The 20,633-nt window shown below is 46.8% G+C and overlaps 1 protein-coding gene across 1 annotated transcript in view; it reads right to left on the minus strand.

Annotated features, from left to right (window-relative positions):
* Positions 1-15,883, minus strand: part of LOC128350408 (cytochrome P450 2J5-like) — an 87,140-nt gene extending 71,257 nt beyond the window's left edge. Inside the window, exon 1 of the mRNA XM_053308677.1 lies at positions 15,713-15,883. Coding sequence (XP_053164652.1) covers positions 15,713-15,883 — 171 coding nt within the window. The remainder of the gene's footprint in view (positions 1-15,712) is intronic.
* Between the last annotated feature and the right edge of the window lie 4,750 nt (positions 15,884-20,633).

The following is a 20,633-nucleotide window of genomic DNA, read 5'->3' on the forward strand; positions in this document are numbered from 1 at the left end:
GTGGACCAGAGAAGCATTTCTTTCCAGCAAGGCAAAAGGCATGCACTCACTGCACACACACACACACACACACACTCACACGAAGAGGTGAAGACGAGAAGAGGCAACTTCTAGGACCAGCAGCAGCAGGTGAGTGTCGTGTAATTGTGTTGCTTCCCAAGGCCACTGCCCATGCTCAATGCTCAGTCTGCTGAAACTGAAGAACTAGCTACAATCACCCTTCCTCACACGCAGCTCAGCTCAGCTCAGCTCAGCTGCACAGCACACTGACTAACTAGACACTACAGCTGGTGGTAGAAAAAACAGAAGTCTAGATTCTAGAAGATGTCCTGGTGGATTCTAAACTTTCAAATCTGTGCTAGGATTGCCTTGCCTCCTCCTCCTGCTGCTGCCTGTAATTGTGCCCTCTCCCCTTGCAGTTGCGCCGTCGTGATGGGTTGGTGATGTGCGTGCGCCGTCTACTTGTTAGCTCTCTCCTCCTCATGTTGGCTGGGCTTGCCAGGCACTGGCTGGCAGCAGCTGTTGGCTGTGTGCTAGGCTGAGGCTGTGGCGCGCGTGACTGGACTGGGAATGTTATTGTAGCGGCAACACTGGTTGTGGTGGTAGCAGTAGTAGCTGTTGTTGTTTCTGGGCTGGTGGCTGCTGGCCTGTGCTGACTCTGCGCACTTGGTCTGGTCTGGTCTGGTCATTGGGATGCAGATGTAGGGTGTGTGTGCATCATCCATGGGGAGCATCAGAGCAGAGCAGAGCAGGTTGGCTGGCTTCTGCCTGTCGGGCCTAGTCAGTGGCAGGCACTGAGTGAGGCGGTGGTTTCTTTGGGCATCACGTCACCCATCATGCAGAGCGGCAGGTCTGCTGCTCTGCTGCTCCGCCTCCTGCTTCTTCTCTGTGTGTGCTGCTCTTGTGCTTAGTGTGCTGCTCCGCTGCTGCTGCTGTGCTGGCAGGCAGCACAGCAGTGGCCTTTTTGTTAGATCAGAGAGTGGGTGTTGTCTCTCTGAGTGTCCTCCTCTTACTTGCTTGGATAGGAGTGGTGGTAGTAGGTAGGCATTAAGATGGACTGACTAGGTGTTACGTGTTAGGGCGCCCAGAGAGAGGGGCCAAAAAGATGGGGTGGCAATTGTTGGGTTGCTCCTAGTATTATTGGTGAATTTCTGAAGAAATTTTTTTTTCCATTGGCTAGAATGGGGGTTCGGGGCTGCCCCAGACCCGCTTCTGTGGGGTGGCAGCACCGCCAAAGTGGGTCCGGGGCCATGGCAAAAATGCCCTCAGTCCCTCCCAGCAATCCCCGTAGAGATAGGAGTGATGGTTCTGTTGTTTTTCTGAGGTGTTCTGAGTGAGTGTGGATTCTGTGATAGCAAATGAGAGTGGATTCATGGTGTCTCATTGGAAATCTCATTAGCTATCATAGAATCTACACTCAGAACACCTCAGAAAAACAACAGAACCATCACTCCTATCTCTACGGGGATTGCAGGGAGGGACTGAGGGCATTTTTGCCATGGCCCCGGACCCACTTTGGGGGTGCTGCCACCCCACAGAGGCGGGTCTGGGGCAGCCCCAAACCCCCATTCTAGGCAATGGAAAAAAAATTTTCTTCAAAAATTCACCAATAATACTAGGAGCAACCAATTGCCTTGGGATTTTTGGGGTGGAGGACACCCATGGGTGGCTACCACCCACCCCAGATTTTTTGCCCCTAAGGGCTCCACATTGCGAGTTATGGGCAAGAATTAATTTTTAAAAAAAAATTGTAAAAAATCAGAGGAAGGTCCAATCGACTTGAAATTTGGGTGGCAGGTAGAACACAATGTCCCCTTCAAAACCAGCCACTTTTTGTGATCCGAACCAGTTCGGTTCGGATCCGAACTGGTTCGGATCCGAACCGGACCGGGGGGGTGGTCCGGCAAAACCAGAACCGAACCTCCCCGGTCCGGTCCGGACCCGGTCCGGACCCGAACCGAACCGGGAGAACCGGTTTTATGCACATCCGTACCCCTATGGGTTGCTAACCCATGAGGTGCTGGGTTCTGTTGTTTCTGAAGTGTTCTGAGTGTAGATTCTCTGGTAGCATGTGAGATTTTGAATGACAAACCATGAATCCTCTCTCATATACTACTAGAGAATCTAACTTGCAGACATGACCTCAAAGATGACAGACAGCAGCCCCTGAGAACCCCTGCAGAAGGCATGAGGTGTCAGAAGCGGTTCCTGATGTTCTCCTTGAAGATGGTGGGTACATTTTCAAGATCATATCGTGGAAGCTGGATAGCTTTGTTTTTCCGCTATAGCTTGACTTGGAACTTGCACATGAGCAGTTGGTGAGCTGTTCTACAATTGGCCCCCAGCCATTTCTTTGCTGTTATAATTGGCCTCTTCCACCTCCTTGCACCAATAATGTAATCAGTTTGATTTCTGTGTACTCCATCTGGTGATGTCCATGTGTATAGGTGCCACTTTGTTTGTCTGAAAAATGTGTTAACAATGTAGAGATTATTGGCTTTGCAGAAACTAATAAGTCATTCTCCTGCTTCATTTCTGTTTTCTAGGCCATATAGTCTGACTGTGTTTTCCTCCTTACCATTTCCAACTTTGGCATTCCAGTCTCCAACTACCAGCATCACATCTTGCTTGCATGTTCTGTCAATTTCAGACTGAATTTAAGCATAAAATCCATCAACTTCATCTTCTTCTGCATCAGTCATTGGGGCATAGACTTGAAGAACCGTCATGTTAAAGGGTTGTCCCCAAAATCTAATTGATATTAGTTGGTCACTGACCACATTGTAGCCAAGTACTGTCATTGCTAAATCTTTCCTGACTATGAAAGTAACATCGCTCCTTTGTTTTTCATGTCCTGAGTAGTAAACGGTATGATTTTCTGACTGATAGTGTCCCATTCCAGTCCACTTTAATTCACTGATGCCCAAGATGTCAATCTGTAGTCGATTCTTTTCATCTTTCACTGTGTTGAGCTTACCCATATTCATGCTTCTTAAATTCCATGTTCCCATTGTAATTCTGTCTTGGTAGCGTCAGATTTTCTTTTCCTGCATGGCTGCATGGCAACATCAGCTGCCAGACATCCAAAAGGCTTTAATCTAACCGTGTCATAACCACCATCGGTATTCTGAGAGATCCTCAGCTCTTCCTCAGTTGCATGTTGAGTACCATTCAACTGGAGGGGCCCATCATCCGGCACTACACCGTGGACAGCTCGTTGGAAGTGTCGACTCAATGTGTGGCAGCTGTGAAAAAGGCCAATTCCATGCTAGGGATCATTAGGAAGGGGATTGAAAATAAAACAGCTAATATTATAATGCCCTTATACAAAACTATGGTGCGACCACATTTGGAGTACTGCCTACAATTCTGGTCAACACATCTTAAAAAGGACACTGTAGAACTGGAAAAGGTACAGAAGAGGGCAACCAAGATGAACAGGGGTCTAGAGCACCTTTCTTATGAGGCAAGACTACAACACCTGAGGCTTTTTAGTTTAGAAAAAAGACGACTGTGGGGAGACATGATAGAGGTCTATAAAATCATGCATGGTGTGGAGAAAGTGGATAGAGAGAACTTCTTTTCCCTCTCACACAACACTAGAACCAGGGGTCACTCCATGAATTGATTGCCAGGAGGTCTAGGATCAACAAACGGAAGTACTTTTTCACAGAATGCGTGACCCACTTGTGGAACTCTCTGCCACAGGATGTGGTGACAGCCAAGAGCATGAATGGCTTTAAGAGGGGTTTGGATGACTTCATGGAGGAGAGGTCTATCAATGGCTACCAGTCGGAGGGCTGTGGGCCACCTCCAGCCTCAAAGGCAGGATGCCTCTGAGTACCAGTTGCAGGGGAGTAATGGCAGGAGAGAGGGCATGCCCTCAAGCCACACCCTGTGGCTTCCAGTGGCATCTGGTGGGCCACTATGTGAAACAGGATGCTGGAGTAGATGGGCCTTGGGCCTGATCCAGCAGGGCTGTTCTTATATTCTTATGTTCTTATGACAATCATTCTATTTTGTCTATCCATGTGGCTTTCTTGGTAAAATACAAGTGTGGTTTACTATTGCCTTCTCCTGGGCAGTATGAAATAATGCCTTTGTCATTGTCACTGAAGTGATCGTCCGCCTTCAGCATCTTCCTATATCACTGCTGCCCAATATAGGTGCCTGCTTGCTTTAGCTGGGCAGCTGAGATGACCTTCATGGTTTGGGTGACCCTACTGGGTGTATATCTCTCAACGTACTTCACTCATCCCTCCCAGGAACACCCCCTGCCATGATGAGGCAGCATAGCAGGACTTGGGCGGTGGGGGGGGGAAACTGTTATTAGAGAGGAAATAATATTTACTTGGATTTTCTCCTGAGTTATTGATAGCGTGGGATAATGAATGAGCCAAATTAGCCCTCAAACAAAGGCTGCTGGATATCACATGCCAAAAAGAATCAAGATGTGTTTCAAATAAGTGTTTTCTTGGGAACAAGTCATTCAGTACTAAAGCAGCAAGGCACCCTGTTAACAGAGAAAAAAGGCACGTTTTAAAAGTGGTGATTCTCTTTATTTAGCAGGCAGGGGCGTAACGATAGGGGGGCAGGGGGGGCACGTGCCCCAGGCGCCACTTGGCAGGGGGCGCCAAAAAGTGCCCCCGCCATCCCCTGCCTTTGTTGAAAAAAAATTTTTTTTGATTTTTTTTTGATTTTTTTTTTTGCGCAGCAGTCCACAAAAAGCCCCCTCCCCGGCGCACCCCCCATTGCCCGGTGCAGGCGCCTAAAGTTTACAGTGCCTGCTTGCTGCTTCAGCGTCTGCAGCGGACCTCTTCGTCTCTTCTTTCTTCATCAGATCACTCCGCTCACATCACTCCGCTCACTCCCCGCCCCGCTGCCCCGCCCCGCCCCCAGTCGTGGGGTTTGGAGGGTGTAGAACAAAAACAAGCAAGTAAACAAAAGCACTAGAAATAAAGTTAACTTTATTCAAATTGCCGGTTTTGTTTCTGTTTGCTGTGTAGCTCTTGCCATCCCGGAGAAAAGAAAGGAAAAGAAGCAGATCTGCTGATCAATCAAGCAGATCTGCTGTTCAGATCAAGCTGAACACTTGTTCTGTAATCGATTGCTGAGTCTGCTGAGCGGCTCTGCCAAGCACAGACAACACACTTCCCAGATCTCGATCTCTCTCTCCCAGGCTCAGGGTGTCTGGGTGAGATGTGTATAATGTGTGTGTGCGCACGTGAGAGAGTTTGCCAGATCGGTTTCTCGGGGTTTGACCAGGCTAACCCTGCTCTCTCTGAAGATGGGGGAAGTAAAAAACAGGATTACCCTTAGCTACAGATCCACTGCCTTAGTTTCCATAACCAACTGCAGTGCACAAACACACAGTCATTAGGCACAGCAAAGAAAGAGAGAAAGGAAAAGGCTCATTAACAAAACAAAAAAGGGTGATGGAATTGATTTACTGGATGCACTGCTGAGGTAAATCTTTCTTGGGGTATTTCTTTTGCTTGGCGGCGGGTGGTGGTGGTGGTGGTGGTGGTGGAGAGACAAGAACAGCTCTGCTTATCTATGCAAATGTTTCCTATCTTGTGTGTATTGTATGGTATGTGTGTGCTTTGCAAGAGGCAGGGAGGAGGGTCTGCTACAGAGTAACGCGTAATTATGTAGCATCTCCTCTGGCTCCGCTCCCCCTGCTTCCTTTTCAAAGATTCTTTCGCCTTAAAAAAAAAATCTAGTTTTTTGGACACCCCCCCCCCCGAGAAGATGCGGTATTTTCCCTTTGCTTTTGGCTGGAGCTGTTGTGTGTTAAGCCTTCGCTGATTTTTGTGAGAGACGCTCCGAAGTGCACCGGTGTGTGTGTGTGTGTGCGCGCCAATTTAGTCCTGTGTGCTGAGGAGTACAGGTTTCAATGGGACTAACTCCCTAGCGTGGGCATGGAATCGAAGCCTTTAAAAAAATTTTTTGCATGGTTATGGAGTTCAGTGAGGGGCTGGGAAAGTGTGCGCAAGATTGAAGCCTACATGAGCAGGGGCGTAACGATAGGGGGGGCAGGGGGGGCACGTGCCCCAGGCGCCACCTCGTTTGGTCACGTGGGGGGCGCCAAAAAGTGCCCCGCCAATCCCCTGCCTTTGCAGAAATTTTTATTTTATTTTATTTTATTGTGATGTTTGTGTGTGTGTGTGCAGCAGTCTGCAAGGAGCAGTCCCCCTCCCCCGGTCCCAGCACGCGCCCCCCCCCATTGCTTATCTCAATTCTCCGCTGGCACTGGGCAGTGCAGGGCGTCGGCGTGCACCCTGCATGCCAGCCAGCGAGCGGGGCTTGCTCCGCCTCCGCTGCTGCCCACGCCGCTGCTATTTTGCAATGCAATGCAATGCAAAGCCAGGGAAGGGCAAGGGCTGCATGCAAACTCCCGGCGCCGCCTGCTGCCTTTGCCTTTAGAACTCTGCCGCCCCTGTTGCAGACAGCTCACACGGCTTGAGTGAGCACGGAGGCCTTCCTGCTCCGGAAGAGAAGAGAGAGAGGAAGGAACAGGCTTGCAACTGCAGCAAAGCCTGATTAAAACAGTTTTTTTCCCCCAAACCTGCTTTCCCGCCGTGAACTACAACTCCCAGGAGCCCTGGGAGTCCGGTGGTGCGGGCCAGGCTGGGGGTGGGGCTGGGCTGGGCGAGGCTCCTGCATTCCTCTGCCGGAGAGTGCTGCTGTTGCCTCAGAGTTTGGGTAAGTTGTGCTGTTTGGCTAAGGAACAGGGAGCCCAGTGCTGCATACAGTATTGTGAAATTTAATGCAGATCTGGGGAGGGAGAGGATTGGGTGTAAATGCATCCATACATCTTGCCTGAAATGCATTTCTCTCTTCCTTTTTTTTTGGGGGGGGGGTTAATTAAGGGGGTGTTTTTGAAAGGTGGGATTGAGTCTTTTCTTCCTCTCTCTTTCCAAGAGGAGTGGGAATCTGCTAAGGCAAGCACATATGACCAAATTAGCCCTCCCTCCATTTCTCCATATAAGCACTGCACTCATAAGGATAGCAGTAGATTTCCTTATGGTTACAAACAGGTATTTCATGGGTGAAACTTTGGTTGTCACCAACTGAATGTTTGTGCCTTTCCAGCAGTGCTCCTGTAGTTTACAAAATCACAATTTGGATTCAGACCTTGGGTTGGTGAGGCAAGCTGTATTGTCATTAAAGAACAGGTTCTTTTGCTATCTTGATTGAGGTTTCTCTGTGTGTGCTTTTCCTTTGTCTTAGTGGTTTAATTGGTTGCAGCACCTACTGTCCTTTGCAGCTCCTGCACGGTGTGTGCATATAAATCTAAAGAGATGATTGCAAGGGAGTGATTGTGAGTGAACCAGCTATTTATCCCTATAGGGGGCAATGAAGGCAAAGAGCTTTCCTGCTTGCCTCCAGGGCCTCCCCAATGGCACCTTAAGCCTTGCCTCAATGATAGTGTGAGGGTGATATGGCTTAATCCAACCCAGGTTGTTCTGGTTCCCTGTAGCAAAGGGGGCTAGAGTATGAGATTTAAAGAGTTGAAGGAGTGGGAGAAACGGAACCCTTTCCTCTCCCATACTTCCCCCACTCCCAACTTCTCTCCAGTAGTTTTTCTCTTGGAAGGGATAACCTCATGGACTCCCAGTGGGAGAAAAGTAGCTGGAGAGAAACACTTTAGGTGAGAATACGGGTTGGGAAAGTGTTCATTTGCCTGCCTATGCTGTACTCTAAAATCTCTCCCCTGCCCCAAGCAGTGCACTGCTTTGCACCCCAGCTGTGCGAGACACAGGTTTGCCATCATTGTATCTAGTGTGGCCCTCTGAAACAGATGAGCTGGGAAATTAATTCAAGCTGTGTTCAAACGAGAGCTTTCCAGAGTACAGAATGTGCACTGTCCTGCTGTCATTGCCATAGGTCCATTTTTTCTGTCTCGTGACTATGATGGTCTCTGCTCAAAATGGGTTCCACATAGTATGAAGTGTTGCCTTTCAGCAGCTTCATATATCACTGCTGCCCGATATAGGTGTTTCCGTTCGAACCCGGAACCTTTTGCTCCCTAGGCAAGTTACTTCCCTGCTGTGCCATTAGGTGTGGCTTGTATTCCTTGTAAATCTAGGAGTAGGCAGTTGTGGTGTGTGTGTGTGTGTGTGTGTGTGTGTGTGTAGGATCTTGATTATGGAAGTTGGCTGAGTGTCAGGATGGGACAGGTGTCTTGTGTGTGTGCTGCAGTAGTATTTAGGAACATAGGAAGCTGCCATATACTGAGTCAGACCATTGGTCTATCTAGCTTAGTATTGTCTACCCAGTCTGGCAGCGGCTTCTCCAAGGTTGCAGGCAGGAGTTTCTTGCAGCCCTATCTTGGAGATGATGCCAGGCAGGGAACTTGGGACCTAGATGCTCTTCCCAGAGTGGCTCCATCTCCTGAGGGGAATATCTTCCAGTGCTCACACTTCTAGTCTCCCATTCAAATGCAAACCAGGGTGGACCCTGCTTAGCTAAGGGGTGGCGGGGGGGGGGGGCGCAATTTCAGTGCTTGCCCCGGGCGCCGTTTTCCCTAGTTACGCCTCTGTACATGAGGGGAGCCTATATCAGTGGAGCTTGCTTCCAAATGAGACAAAGAACCATAGCCTTAGTTTTGTAAATGGTATCGTAGACATGCAGAGTCAAAGGCATTCTCTCCACCTTCCCCTTTCCTTTAGTGGCATCCATGTGTTGAAGCCTCAGTGTAAGGGAATTGCTCGAAGAGGAGGCCAGTGGCAAAAAGGAAAGGGAAGGGGGAAAAGGAAAAGTTCAACTCATTTGCAAAACTATTCTCTGCTCAGAAGCTGGTTTCTTCTTCGCAAAGGGGAGCGGACAACACGCTCTCCTTCTCGGCCAAGTTAGGGATAGTCTCCAACACACAAAATGCATCCATAATTATCTCAGAACACACATATACTTCTCTGCAGAGTAAACAATCTGCCGAGGAAGAGACTCACAGTAAACAACTAACCAATCCACTTACATTGCAGAGGGCTGACTAACAGAGAAGGGTGGGGGGAGGACTACTGTCAAGTTTGTGTGAAGTTATGAGACTGCCAATTACATTTGGTAATCAAGCTGAGAGTGTACATATGGTGTGTGTGTACACAAGCCTACTTCACAGGGTTGTTGTGAGGAAAAACCTAAGTATGCAGTGCACCACACACACTGGGCTACTTGGAGGGAGAGCGTGATATAAACTGGGGTGGGGTGGGGGGGCGCAATTTCAGTGCTTCCCCGGGCGCCGTTTTCCCTAGTTACGCCTCTGTTAGCAGGGGGAGAGCAACTGGCCCTATCCGACCCCAGCACAGCATCCCTCCAGTAGCTGTTGCTGGTGTCTATCTATTTCTTTTTTAGATTGTGAGTCCTTTGGGGACAGGGAGCCAATTTATTTATTTATGTTATATCTATGTAAACTACTTTGGGAACTTTTGTTGAAAAGCAGTATATAAATATTTGTCATATTTGTGTTTTTCGTACTACTACTACGATGAAGAATATTTATATATAGCTCGTCAACAAATTTCTCAAAGTGGTTTACATAGAAAAATACATCAATAAGATGGTCCCCTGTCCCCAAAGGGCTCACAATCTAAAAAGAAACATAAGGTAGACACCAGCAACAGACACTGGAGGGATGTTGTTCTGGGGTTGTATAGGGCCAGTTGTTCTTCCCCTGCTAAATATAAGAGAATAACCACTTTAAAAGTTGTCTTTGCTCAGTCAGCAGTTAGCTTACCGTACCAAAGAATAGAAGAATGTTCTTGCTGCAATGTTTCAATGCTCTTCTAGTAGTGGAGAGCAGGTTTAGGAAGATCCCTTCCTTACATGGAGCAATTATGCCCATGTGGAGCAGAGCAGTTGAAACAATAGTGTATGTTTTATTATACTGAATTTTTATAAAGATTATCACATTACTTTTATAGTTAATAACATAAGAACAGTCTTGATGGATCAGTCCCAAGGCCCATCCAGTCTAGCATCCTGTTTCACATGGGGACCCACCAAATGCCCCTGAGAAGCCCACAGGCAACAAACAGGTAAGGGCACAACCTCTCTCCTGTGGGCTATTCCTGTCAGGAATAATGAACATTATTATTTCTTGTTTACAAAGTCAGACAGGTGTTATTGACTGGTTTGTTTTCTCCAGACATCGAGTCCTTCCCAAGGACCTGGGATAGCTGGATTTTATTATCAATGTTGTTGCTGTTATTATAGATATCGTCGCAGAATATAGGCTGTTCCCAGTAAAGTTGCTTTTTGTAATTGGCTGATGGTGATTTCTGTGGCCCCTATGGTGTTGAGGTGCTCGTCAAGGTCTTTTGGAACTGCACCCAGGGCGCCAATGACCACTGGGATTACTTTGGTCTTTTTCTGCCACAGCCTTTCAATTTCAATTTGTAGATCTTTGTATTTGGTGATTTTTTTTCTATTTCTTTTTCTTCTATTCTGCTATCCCCTGATATTGCAATGTGGATTATTTTAACTTGTTTTTCTTTCTTCTCGACTACAGTTACATCTGGTGTATTGTGTGGCAGATGCTTGTCTGTTGTTGCTGTTATTGCTGTTATTGTTATTATTATTATTTACATGTATATCCCACTCTTCCTCCAAGAAGCCCAGAGCGGTGTACTACATACTTGAGTTTCTCTTTCACAACAACCCTGTGAAGTAGGTTAGGCTGAGAGAGTAGTGACTGGCCCAGAGTCACCCAGCTAGTTTCATGGCTGAATGGGGATTTGAACCCGGGTCTCCCCGGTCCTAGTCCAGCACTCTAACCACTACATCACACTGGCCCATCATGAGCTGGGCAGTATCCGGTTCAGCAAATGCTATCCTTTAAGGTTTGAGGGTGTAAAAGATTCAGATAAAACAGAAGGGAACAGAGTAGAACCACATAAACTTGCCAGAAGCCTTGTAGGAAGGAGGAGGTTTTAACATCTGCTTCCCAGAAACTGCAGCTGCTCAGTGGTGAGAGCCTGTGTGGTTGCTGTTTGCTGTTGTCAGCTTGCCAGCCTGTGTGCCCCGTAATTTGTGGGGCTGTGGCTGTTGCCCTGCTGTGGCTGTTCCCCCAGTCTGTGCGGGATCGGGGCCAGAGGGGATGAATCAGCAGTTCTTGAAGGTCAGCTGCCCAGATCAGCCATCTTTCTGGGCTTAAAAAAAGGGCTGCTGCCCTGTGGCGGCAGGACTGCCACTGAAGGGGCGACACGAAATGGGGTCACCCCATTGGGGGAGCCACTTCGGGGGGCAACGAGGGTGAAGGCCTGGTGATATTTTTTGGCTTCTGTTGGTTTTGTATCCTAGATATTTTAGATGTGTCTTGGTTTGTCTGGGGATGGGGAGACAGGGGGTGTGCCCATTGACTGTGGGGTGGCTATTCTGGTGGTGGTGGGGAATAGAGGAGGTAAAGTTGGGAGGTCAGCGTGTTGTTACAGGGGAAGGGAAGTCGGAAATCTATTAGCTGTTTCCCTTTCCGGCTGCCCTGCCAGCTTTTTGACCTTAGGGGGTAGTGCCAACCTCCCACAGACTCTCACCTTGCTCCTCTGTAATGCCAGGTCTGTCCAGCATAAGTTGGAAACCATCCATGACCTGATTCTGGATGAAGAGGCAGACCTGGTATGTATTACAGAGGTTTGGTTGGGGGAGGCTGGTGGCCCAATCCGGTCCCAGCTTCTCCCTCCAGGGTACTCTGTTGAGGAGCAGGTGCGGGAATGTTGGCGGGGAGGTGGAGTGGCTGTGGTCTATAAGAATAACCTCTCCCTGACCAAGATCCCTGTGCAAGTGTCTGACCATATTGAATGTATGTACCTATGTTTGGGGACAAGGGATAGACTGGGACTTCTCTTGGTGTACCTATCGCCCTGCAGCTCAATGGAGTCCCTAACTGAGCTGACGGACTTGGTCTCAAGTTTGGCGTTGGAGTCTCCCAGGCTTGTGGTGCTGGGGGATTTCAACATCCACTTTGGAGCCAGTTTGTCTGGAGCGGCTCAGGAGTTCATAGTGGCCATGACAAATATGCACCTATCCCAAAGGGTTTCAGGACTGACACATATTGCAGGTCACATGCTTGATCTGGTCTTTCACTCTGATCAGGGTGGTGTTCTATGGTGTTCAGGGTGGGTCTCCTGTGATTTCCCCACATTCAAGGATGGACCACCTTCTGGTTAAGGTTGGACTTACAGGGGCAAGGGGCCCATTAGAATGATCTGCCCGAGAAGGTTATTGGATCCAATAGGGTTCCAAGATGGCTTGGAGGGATTTAGTGCTGGCTCTGCTGGTGATCCTGTTGAAGCCCTGGTGAAGAACTGGAATAGCAAGCTCACCAGGGCAGTAGAGATGATTGCAGCTAAGCAATCTCTGACCCACTTCAAAATTGACCCCTTGGTATACAGAAGAACTACAGTGGCTGAAGCAGCAAGGCAGACAACTGGAGCACAAGTGGAGGAAGACTTGACTCGAATCCGACAGATTACAACATAGAGCACATTTGAAGATTTATGCTCTGGCTATACAGGTGGCAAAGAAATGATTCTTTTTAGCCGGTACTGCATCCGTAAGTTCACATCCGGTGGAGTAGTTCAGGGTTGTGAGAAGGATAGTGAGTGCCCCTCCGCCCTTGAATCAGAACTTGGAACCATCTATTACCCGCTGTGACGTGTTTAATGATTTTTGTGTGGATAAAACATCTCGTATTCGGGCTGACTTGGATTTAGACCCCACAATTACTGCATTGTCTAAATCGGAGGTGTCCAGTGACTCCTCTTATGTGGTTAGGCTGGGTCAGTATCAGTTTGTGACTCGTGAGGATGTGGACAAGCTGCTTGGAGCGAAGGGACCTACCACCTGTTCTCTTGACTCTTGCCTGACACGGCTCATACCGTCTGGCAGGGAGGTTGTTGTAGAAGGCCTAGTAGAGATCATAAATATTTCTCTGAGGGAGGATAGGATATCTCCTTGATTTAAGGAGGCAATTATTAGACCACTTCTGAAGAAGCCTGCCTTGGATTTCTCAGAGGTAAGCAATTATAGGCATGTCTCCAACCTTCCATGGCTGGGCAGGTTAATTGAGAGGGTGGTGGCCTCCCAAATCCAGGCAGTCTTGGATCAAATTGATTATCTAGACCCGTTTCAGACTGGCTGTTGGGTGGGCTATGGGGTGGAGACTGCCTTGGTCGTCCTGATGGATTATCTCCAATTGGGAATTGACAGAGGAAGTGTGCTCTTTGTCCTTTTGGACCACTTGGCGGCTTTCGATACTATCAACCATAGTATCCTTCTGGAGTGTCTGAGGGGGTTGGCATGGGAGGCACTGCTTTGCAGTGGTTCCTCTCTTATCTCTCGGGAAGATTCCAGGTGGTGTCTCCCAGGGACTGTTGTTCTTCAAAAACTGAACTTTGGTACGGTGTTCCTCAGGGCATCGTATTGTCTCCAATGTTGTTTAACAACTACATGAAACCGCTGGGAGTGATCATCAGGAGATTTGGTGCAGGCTGTTATCAGTATGCTGATGACACCCAAATCTATTTCTCCATGTCAGCATCATCAGGAGAAGGCATAACCTCCTTAAATGCCTGTCTGGAGGCGGTAATGGGCTGGATGATGGATAACAAACTGAGACTGAATGCAGATAAGATGAAGGTACTTATTGTGTGGGGTCGGAACTCGGGAGTTGATTTTGATCTGCCTGTTCTGGACTGGGTCATACTTCCCCAGAAGGAACAGGTACGCAGCCTGGGGTGCTTCTGGACACAAAACTCTCCCTGGTGTCCCAGGTTGAGGCAGTGGCCAGAGGTGCCTTTTAACAGCTTTGGCTGATATGCCAGCTGTGTCCATTCTTAAGATAAATTACCTCACAACAATAGTACATCTGCTGGTCACCTCCAGACTTGACTACTGCAATGTGCTCTATGTGGGGCTGCTTTGTACATAGTCCAGAAACTGCAGTTAGTCCAGAATGCGGCAGCCAGGTTAGTCTCTGGGTCATCTCAGAGAGACCATATCACTCCCATCTTAAAATATCTACACTGGCTTCCGATAAGTTTCAAGGCAAAGTACAAGGTTTTGGTTAAAACCTATAACAGCTTGGGCCCCAGTATTTAAGAGAACATCTTCTATAAACCACACCGCCCACTGAGATCATCTAGAGAGGTTCGTCTGCAGTTGCCACAAGCTCCTCTGGTGGGTACTCAGGGACAAGCCTTCTCCATTGCTGCCCCGAGGCTTTGGAACACACTTCCTGCTGAAATAAGAGCCTCCTCATCTCTTACAGCTTATAAAAAGGCAATCAAGACACATTTGCTCACCCAGGCTTTTAATTAGACATTGTTTTAATTGAGTTTTAATTATGTTTTAATTGTGGGTATATTGTGTGTGGGTGTATCTTGTTTTAATTTTTGAAATGTGTTAATCTTTTTATTGGTTGTTTTTTTTGTATTGTAAACCTCCCAGAGAACTTATGCTTTGTGCAGTATAAAAATTAGATAGATAGATAGATAGATAGATAGATAGATAGATAGATAGATAGATAGATAGGAATGTGTATATGTATGAGTATTATTGAGAGTGGCAGTTAAAGTTCTTTAAAAAAATCTTTTACTTTTTACCAACTTAAAAAATAAAATCATTTGTGCATCTAGGGTTGCAAAGTCAGGGTTTCTCAAATGTTTTGATATTATTACCACCTAAAATAATATTAAAAGTTATGCATCCCCCTAGCAAAATAAAAGCTACTGCTTTGATTAGGTACAAATAAATAAAGCATATTTACATGAAGGATAAGCTTAGTTGCTTCTGCTTAGCTTTTCAAACCTGGGCTTTCTGTTTGAGAATGCCTATCTAATGCTTATCTAAAAGAATCCTTTCACCTCCCAGTCGGGGGTCTACTTGCAAGTAGCCGCAGCACGGAGCTGCACCATGGCTATTCACGAACAGATAGCCCGGGTTTGCGGAGCGCTCACTCCGCAAACCCAGACTAAGGGGCGGGCTACAGGAGCGGGTTAGCCGCTCCAGAACCACCAGGCTCAGCTGCGAGCCCAGTGGTTCTGACGGTACGCAAAAATCGGGCTAGGCTTTCCTAGTAAGTGAAACTTACTACAAACTGAAAATTTAAATTGGAGTTTTGCAAGGCAAACTATGGGTCATTTTTGTCTAAAAAACATGGTTTCACACATTCAGACATAACGGCCTTCCAACCTCTGCCCTGTTTAACTGCAGTTTCATGTTACGTGCCAATGCGGCCTCTGCCTACGCCAGATAAAAGAGGTGCTCATTCACAAGTGCCCTGCCTACTCCCAGAGAAGCAGGTCAGTGTCAACATCGGGGCTGAAAAGGCTGGTTTTGATCCCTATTAATATGTGTCCCAACTGAATCCCCTTAATTCATTTCAAGAAGTCAATAGATGTCATTTACATTCATGGGCAAAGTAAATATAGCTAGACACAGAAGTCGTCAATTTGCATTGTATAACAAAAGTCATTATCATCGTATGTGGCATAACAATGAAGGAAAGGATTATTTGCATATTAAGTTGAATTATGAGAAAATTAAAAACATTACTGAAATGAGAATTGCATGTATAACTATAGTCATGATAGAATACATAATAATTGCAAAATTATCAATATTTTTGATTCACTGTTACCATTGGAGGACAAGAGTTCACAATTATCTTCAAAAATAATCTTATTAAGGTGATTAATTATTTAGAAAAAGTTACCTCCATTAAAACATTTTGGCGAAGCTGAGCTACAAACCGCCACATGTTTCCAATGAAAGGAAGTTCAAAAGGTCCGGGAGGGTAGTGTCTATGTGACCAGAGCTGCTTCAAGTAATGCAGAATCAGGAGACCCACTAGCAGAGGAATCTGAAATGTCCACAGCCCCAACATTCTCCTGCCTTCTCTATTGTTGTCTGTGTCCTTCTAGTATGTCTGAGTGTGCTTTTATAAAGGCTTTCTGTTTACAGTTATGGAAGACAAGGAAATTTAAAAAGGGTTCTTTCTGACATTGTACTCATTTAATCTAGGAGTGCCATCCTCCAATCATATGTTATGGTAGAACATATGCAGTAGTCATTAAACTAATTACGCATCAAGGGATTAATAGGAACATAATACTATAAAAAAAATAAGGACAGCCCTGCTGAATTACACCAAGGCCTATCTAGCCTAGCATCCTGTTTCACACAGTGCTCCACCAGGTGCCTCTGAGGGGTGAGGGCATGCTTTCTTTATTGCTGTTGCTGCCCTGCAACTGGTATTTTGACACAACTTGATAGACTTCTCCTCCATGAATTTATCTAAGCCCCCTTTAAAACCATCCAAGCTACTGGCCATCAACACACCCCATGGCAGAGAATTCTATAGATTAATTATGTGATGTGTGAAAAAGTACTTCCTTTGTTGGTCCTAAATTTCCTAGCCTTCAGTTTCATGGGATGAGCCCTGGTTCTAGTGTTGTGAAAGAAGGAGAGAAATTTCTCTCTGTGCACTCTCTCTACTCCTTGCATAATTTCAGATCCTTCTGTCTGCTCTTTAGCAGGTCCTACACTGTCCCCTTCTGTTTTATCGGAAGCATTTACACCCTCACAACTTAAGGGATGGCATCTGCGAAACTGGATACGGTCGAGCTCCTGTCGGAAATCACCCAGGTGTCTTTTTAAAATCTGCTCTTTGACCTTTTTGATGTTGTGCCAGCAGTCTGCTTCCATCTTGGTTCAAATGCAGCATGTCTCTTTTGCACAGGCTTTGCTTGCCACAAAGTGTACCTCAGTGCCTAACAAATCTATACACCTTCTTCCGGCACCACCATCTCATCCACGTGTTGAGACCCCTCAATTCCACTTGTCTCACTTTCCTTGCATGTCCTTCAGAGAATGCTACCCTGTGGGTCCTGGACTTCCATATGCCAAGAGCCTAAATTTGATTTTCAGGACCTACCACCTGCATTTCCCAACATCATTGGTGCCGTTGTGCACTACAACAGCTGACTCCTCCCTAGCACTGCTTAACACCCTATCTAGATGCTGTGTGAGATCCACATTCTATGCACCGGGCAGGCAATCACCCTGCGGTCTACTCATGGGTCACAAATTCATTGAGTTGAATATCAAAGGCAAGTATATAATCTACCTATTGACTACAAACATTCTGAAAAATAACTTGCCATCTGCTCATGTTGCTGCTTCATACAATATGTGCGAAGCGCCTGACAGGGTTCTGCGGGGAGAGCGAGCTTAGCCGATCGGCTGCCCACACAACTGCCGACTCTGTCACAGAGCTGGCGGGGGCTTCGGGGATTGGGGATTGCATGCTCCCCAGCAGTCCCAGGATGCCCCAACAAGTGCATGGGGCATCCTGGAGAGACCCTCGAGCCCGGGAGGCTGGCTGCAGCCTATCGGTCGGGAGACTACTCATGTGTTGCCATGCACTGCGGCAACACGGGAGCAAAGAAATGAGGTTAACGGAGTGCTCAATCTCTCAACCTCATTTATGGAGAGGGTGTTCTACGTGGGCTACCCACCTTGAGAGTACCAGGCTTGCCCATGAGCCCGGTGGTTCCAACAATTGACGGAAAGCAGACTAAGCTCCCTTAGCCTGCTTTCGGTCGATCGTGGGAATAGCCTCATGGTGTTGGGGGCGTTGCCATTTTACTTCTAAAGGAATTTTTGGTTTTGCCTCATCATGCTGTCAGATACCTGTGAAAATTCCATGATATATCTCTGATATCATTGTTCACCAACTAACATGGGGCATATCTATAACTGAACAATGGCATATTATTGACATAGCTATAACTGAACCCAATAACCCCATAGCTAAAATTTGGCTACTGGGGAATATTAATAATCCATAATCTTAACAATTATACTTTTCAGTATGTGCAGCCTGAAGATGACAACAAAGGTCTTGGAAACTGGGCCACTTGTTTGCTTGACCCAGCCCTTCCTGGCCAACCAGAGCTCCTTCTGTATTCAATGTGGTGTCCAAGCCAAGTCATATATGTGTGGTCCTCTTTGTGAAGTTCTTGACAAACTGGTCACAGTAAGGCAGCAAATTATTATTACCGAGGCCGAGGGGTAGCTGCTGGGGTAAGGGGAGCAGAGCAGTCCTTCTCCCCTATCACCCCCTCTCCCAGCAAAGGCGGGGGCTGGAACTATGCTGGACCCATCTGTTTGGACCAACATCTTTTGCCAACTGCAAGTTACGCCTGCATGGTTGAGATATCATCGCAAACCCGTCATGGGGTTTAAAAGACTTTAAATGTTTTATATGTTATATTATGTTTTAATACTGTACACCGCCTAGAGTTTTCAATATTGGGCGGTATATAAATTCAATAAATCCATAATAATAAAATAAATTTAACATTCATAAAAAGATAAAAATCATAATAGATTAAAAACATTAAAATGTTAAAAAAAAATAAAATGGTATCAACTCGAGTAGTCAAGCCTAGAGGTTACCAGTATATATACCACCATTTTAAGGTCATTTGTCTCCAGAAATGGATGCATCTGGTGTATCAGCCGAAGATGATAAAAAGCACTCCTGGCCACAGCCTCAACCTGAGAAACCAGGGAGAGTTTGGGATCCAGCAGCACTCCCATACTACGAACCTGATCTTTTAGAGGGAGTGTAGCCCCATCCAGAAAAGGCAGATCTAAACCATCTCTCAGATCCCAACCCCCTACAGACAGTACCTCCATCTTGTTTGGATTCAACTTCAGACTGTTATCCCTCATCCTGCCCATTATCACTTCCAGGCAGGCACTTGGGGGGTCATGCCATTTCCATTTGAAGTTGGTATGGAAAAATAGATCTGTGTGTCATTAGCATATTGACAGCACCCCAGACCAAACTTCCTGACAATCTCTCCCAGCGGCTTGATGTAGATGTTAAAAAGCATTGGATACAGTATGGAGCCCTGTGGAACACCACACTTCAGCTCTCATTTTTCAGAGCAAAGGTCTCCAAGCAGCATCATCTGGTATCTACCAGAGAGGTAGGAATGGAACCACTGTAAAACAGTGCCACCCAATCCCACCTCCTTCAAGCAACCCAGCAAAATACCATGGTCAATGGTATTGAAAGCCACCAAGAAATCCAAAAGGATAAGCAGAGTCACACTCCATCTGTCAATTGCCACTTGGAGATCATCGCTCAGGTTGACCAAGGCAGTCTTAACCCCGTAGCCGTCCCAAAAGCAAGTCTGGAAAGGATCTAAATGTTCTGTGTCATCCAAAACTGCCTGTAGCTGAGAAGCAACCACTTGCTCAATCACCTTGCCCAACCAAGGAAGATTAGAGACAGGCCTGTAATTAGCTAACTCTGAGGAATCCAGTGCAGGTTTTTTTCAAAAATGGTCAAATAATAGCCTCCTTAAGACGAGGCATCCTGCCCTCCCTCAGAGAAGATATTTTCAATGAGACACCATGAATCCACTCTTATTTGCTATCATAGAATCCATACTCAGAACACCTCAGAAACAACAGAACCAAGTACCCCATGGGTTAGAAACCCATGGGAGTGGTTGGCACCCTATGTGCACTACACCACCACTCACTCTGGGCCACCCCAGCACCCCCCAAGTGCACTTATGGGGGTGCTGAAAGCTCCATTATTATACCTTATGAGGAAAAACCTTAAAGATACATAAACTTCAACAATTTACCAAAAATCAGCCCTCTGCACAAATCCTTTGAAAAAATTCAGGTAGCTTCCTTGCCCCTACCCGGCACTACCACAAACCCCACACCGCTCTAGGCCACCCCTTTCCCCCCGACATGAAGCGATACACACTCCATTATACCTAATTGGGGGAAACCTTAAAGACGCATAAACTTCAACAATTCACCAAAAATCAGCCCTTTGCCCAATCACTCTGGAATTGGGGTGGTAGCCTCCACCCATTAGGTGCTACCACCCCACCCCACTGTTTTGTCCAGGATCCCACGTTATGCCCCCGATCTGCACCAAAGACACTAAAACTTCAAAAATTCACCAAAAACCAGCCTTTTGCCCAATCCCTCTGCAATTGGGGTGGCAGCCTCCATCCATTAGGCACTACCACCCTACCCCACTATTTTGCCCCTGGTACCTGAAATTTGAGTAGAAGAGTTTCAGAGCTTTTTGCATTGAAGTCAATGGGAGGCAAAAAGGCAGGAAATTCAAATAGATGTCAAAATCCGAAAATCTGAATATTCGGAGCCGAAACAGAGGTGATTCGGTTCGGCTACGGAAAATTTCGGAGGGCCAGAGGGTGATTCGGTTTGGATCCGAATCACCCAAAATTGGCTGTTTCGGGTACAGATCGTTCTGTACCTGAAACGCTTCACACATCCCTACAACAAAGGAGTGATGTGGTCTCTCCAAGATGACCCAGAGACCAATCTGGCTGCTACATTCTGTACCAACTGAAGCTTCTGGACTATGTTCAAAGGCAGTTCCACATAGAGCGCATTACAGAAGTCAAGTCTGGAGGTTACCAACATACAGTATGTACCACTGTTTTGAAGTCGTTCATCTCAAGAAGTGGATGCAGCTGGCATATCAGCTGAAGCTGATAGAAAGCCCCTCTGGCCACCACCTCAACCTAAGAGGTGTGGATCTAGAAATACTCCCAGACTGCAAACCTGTT

The sequence above is a fragment of the Hemicordylus capensis genome, chromosome 3 (assembly GCF_027244095.1).
Source record: "Hemicordylus capensis ecotype Gifberg chromosome 3, rHemCap1.1.pri, whole genome shotgun sequence".
NCBI classification, from domain to species: Eukaryota; Metazoa; Chordata; class Lepidosauria; order Squamata; family Cordylidae; genus Hemicordylus; species Hemicordylus capensis.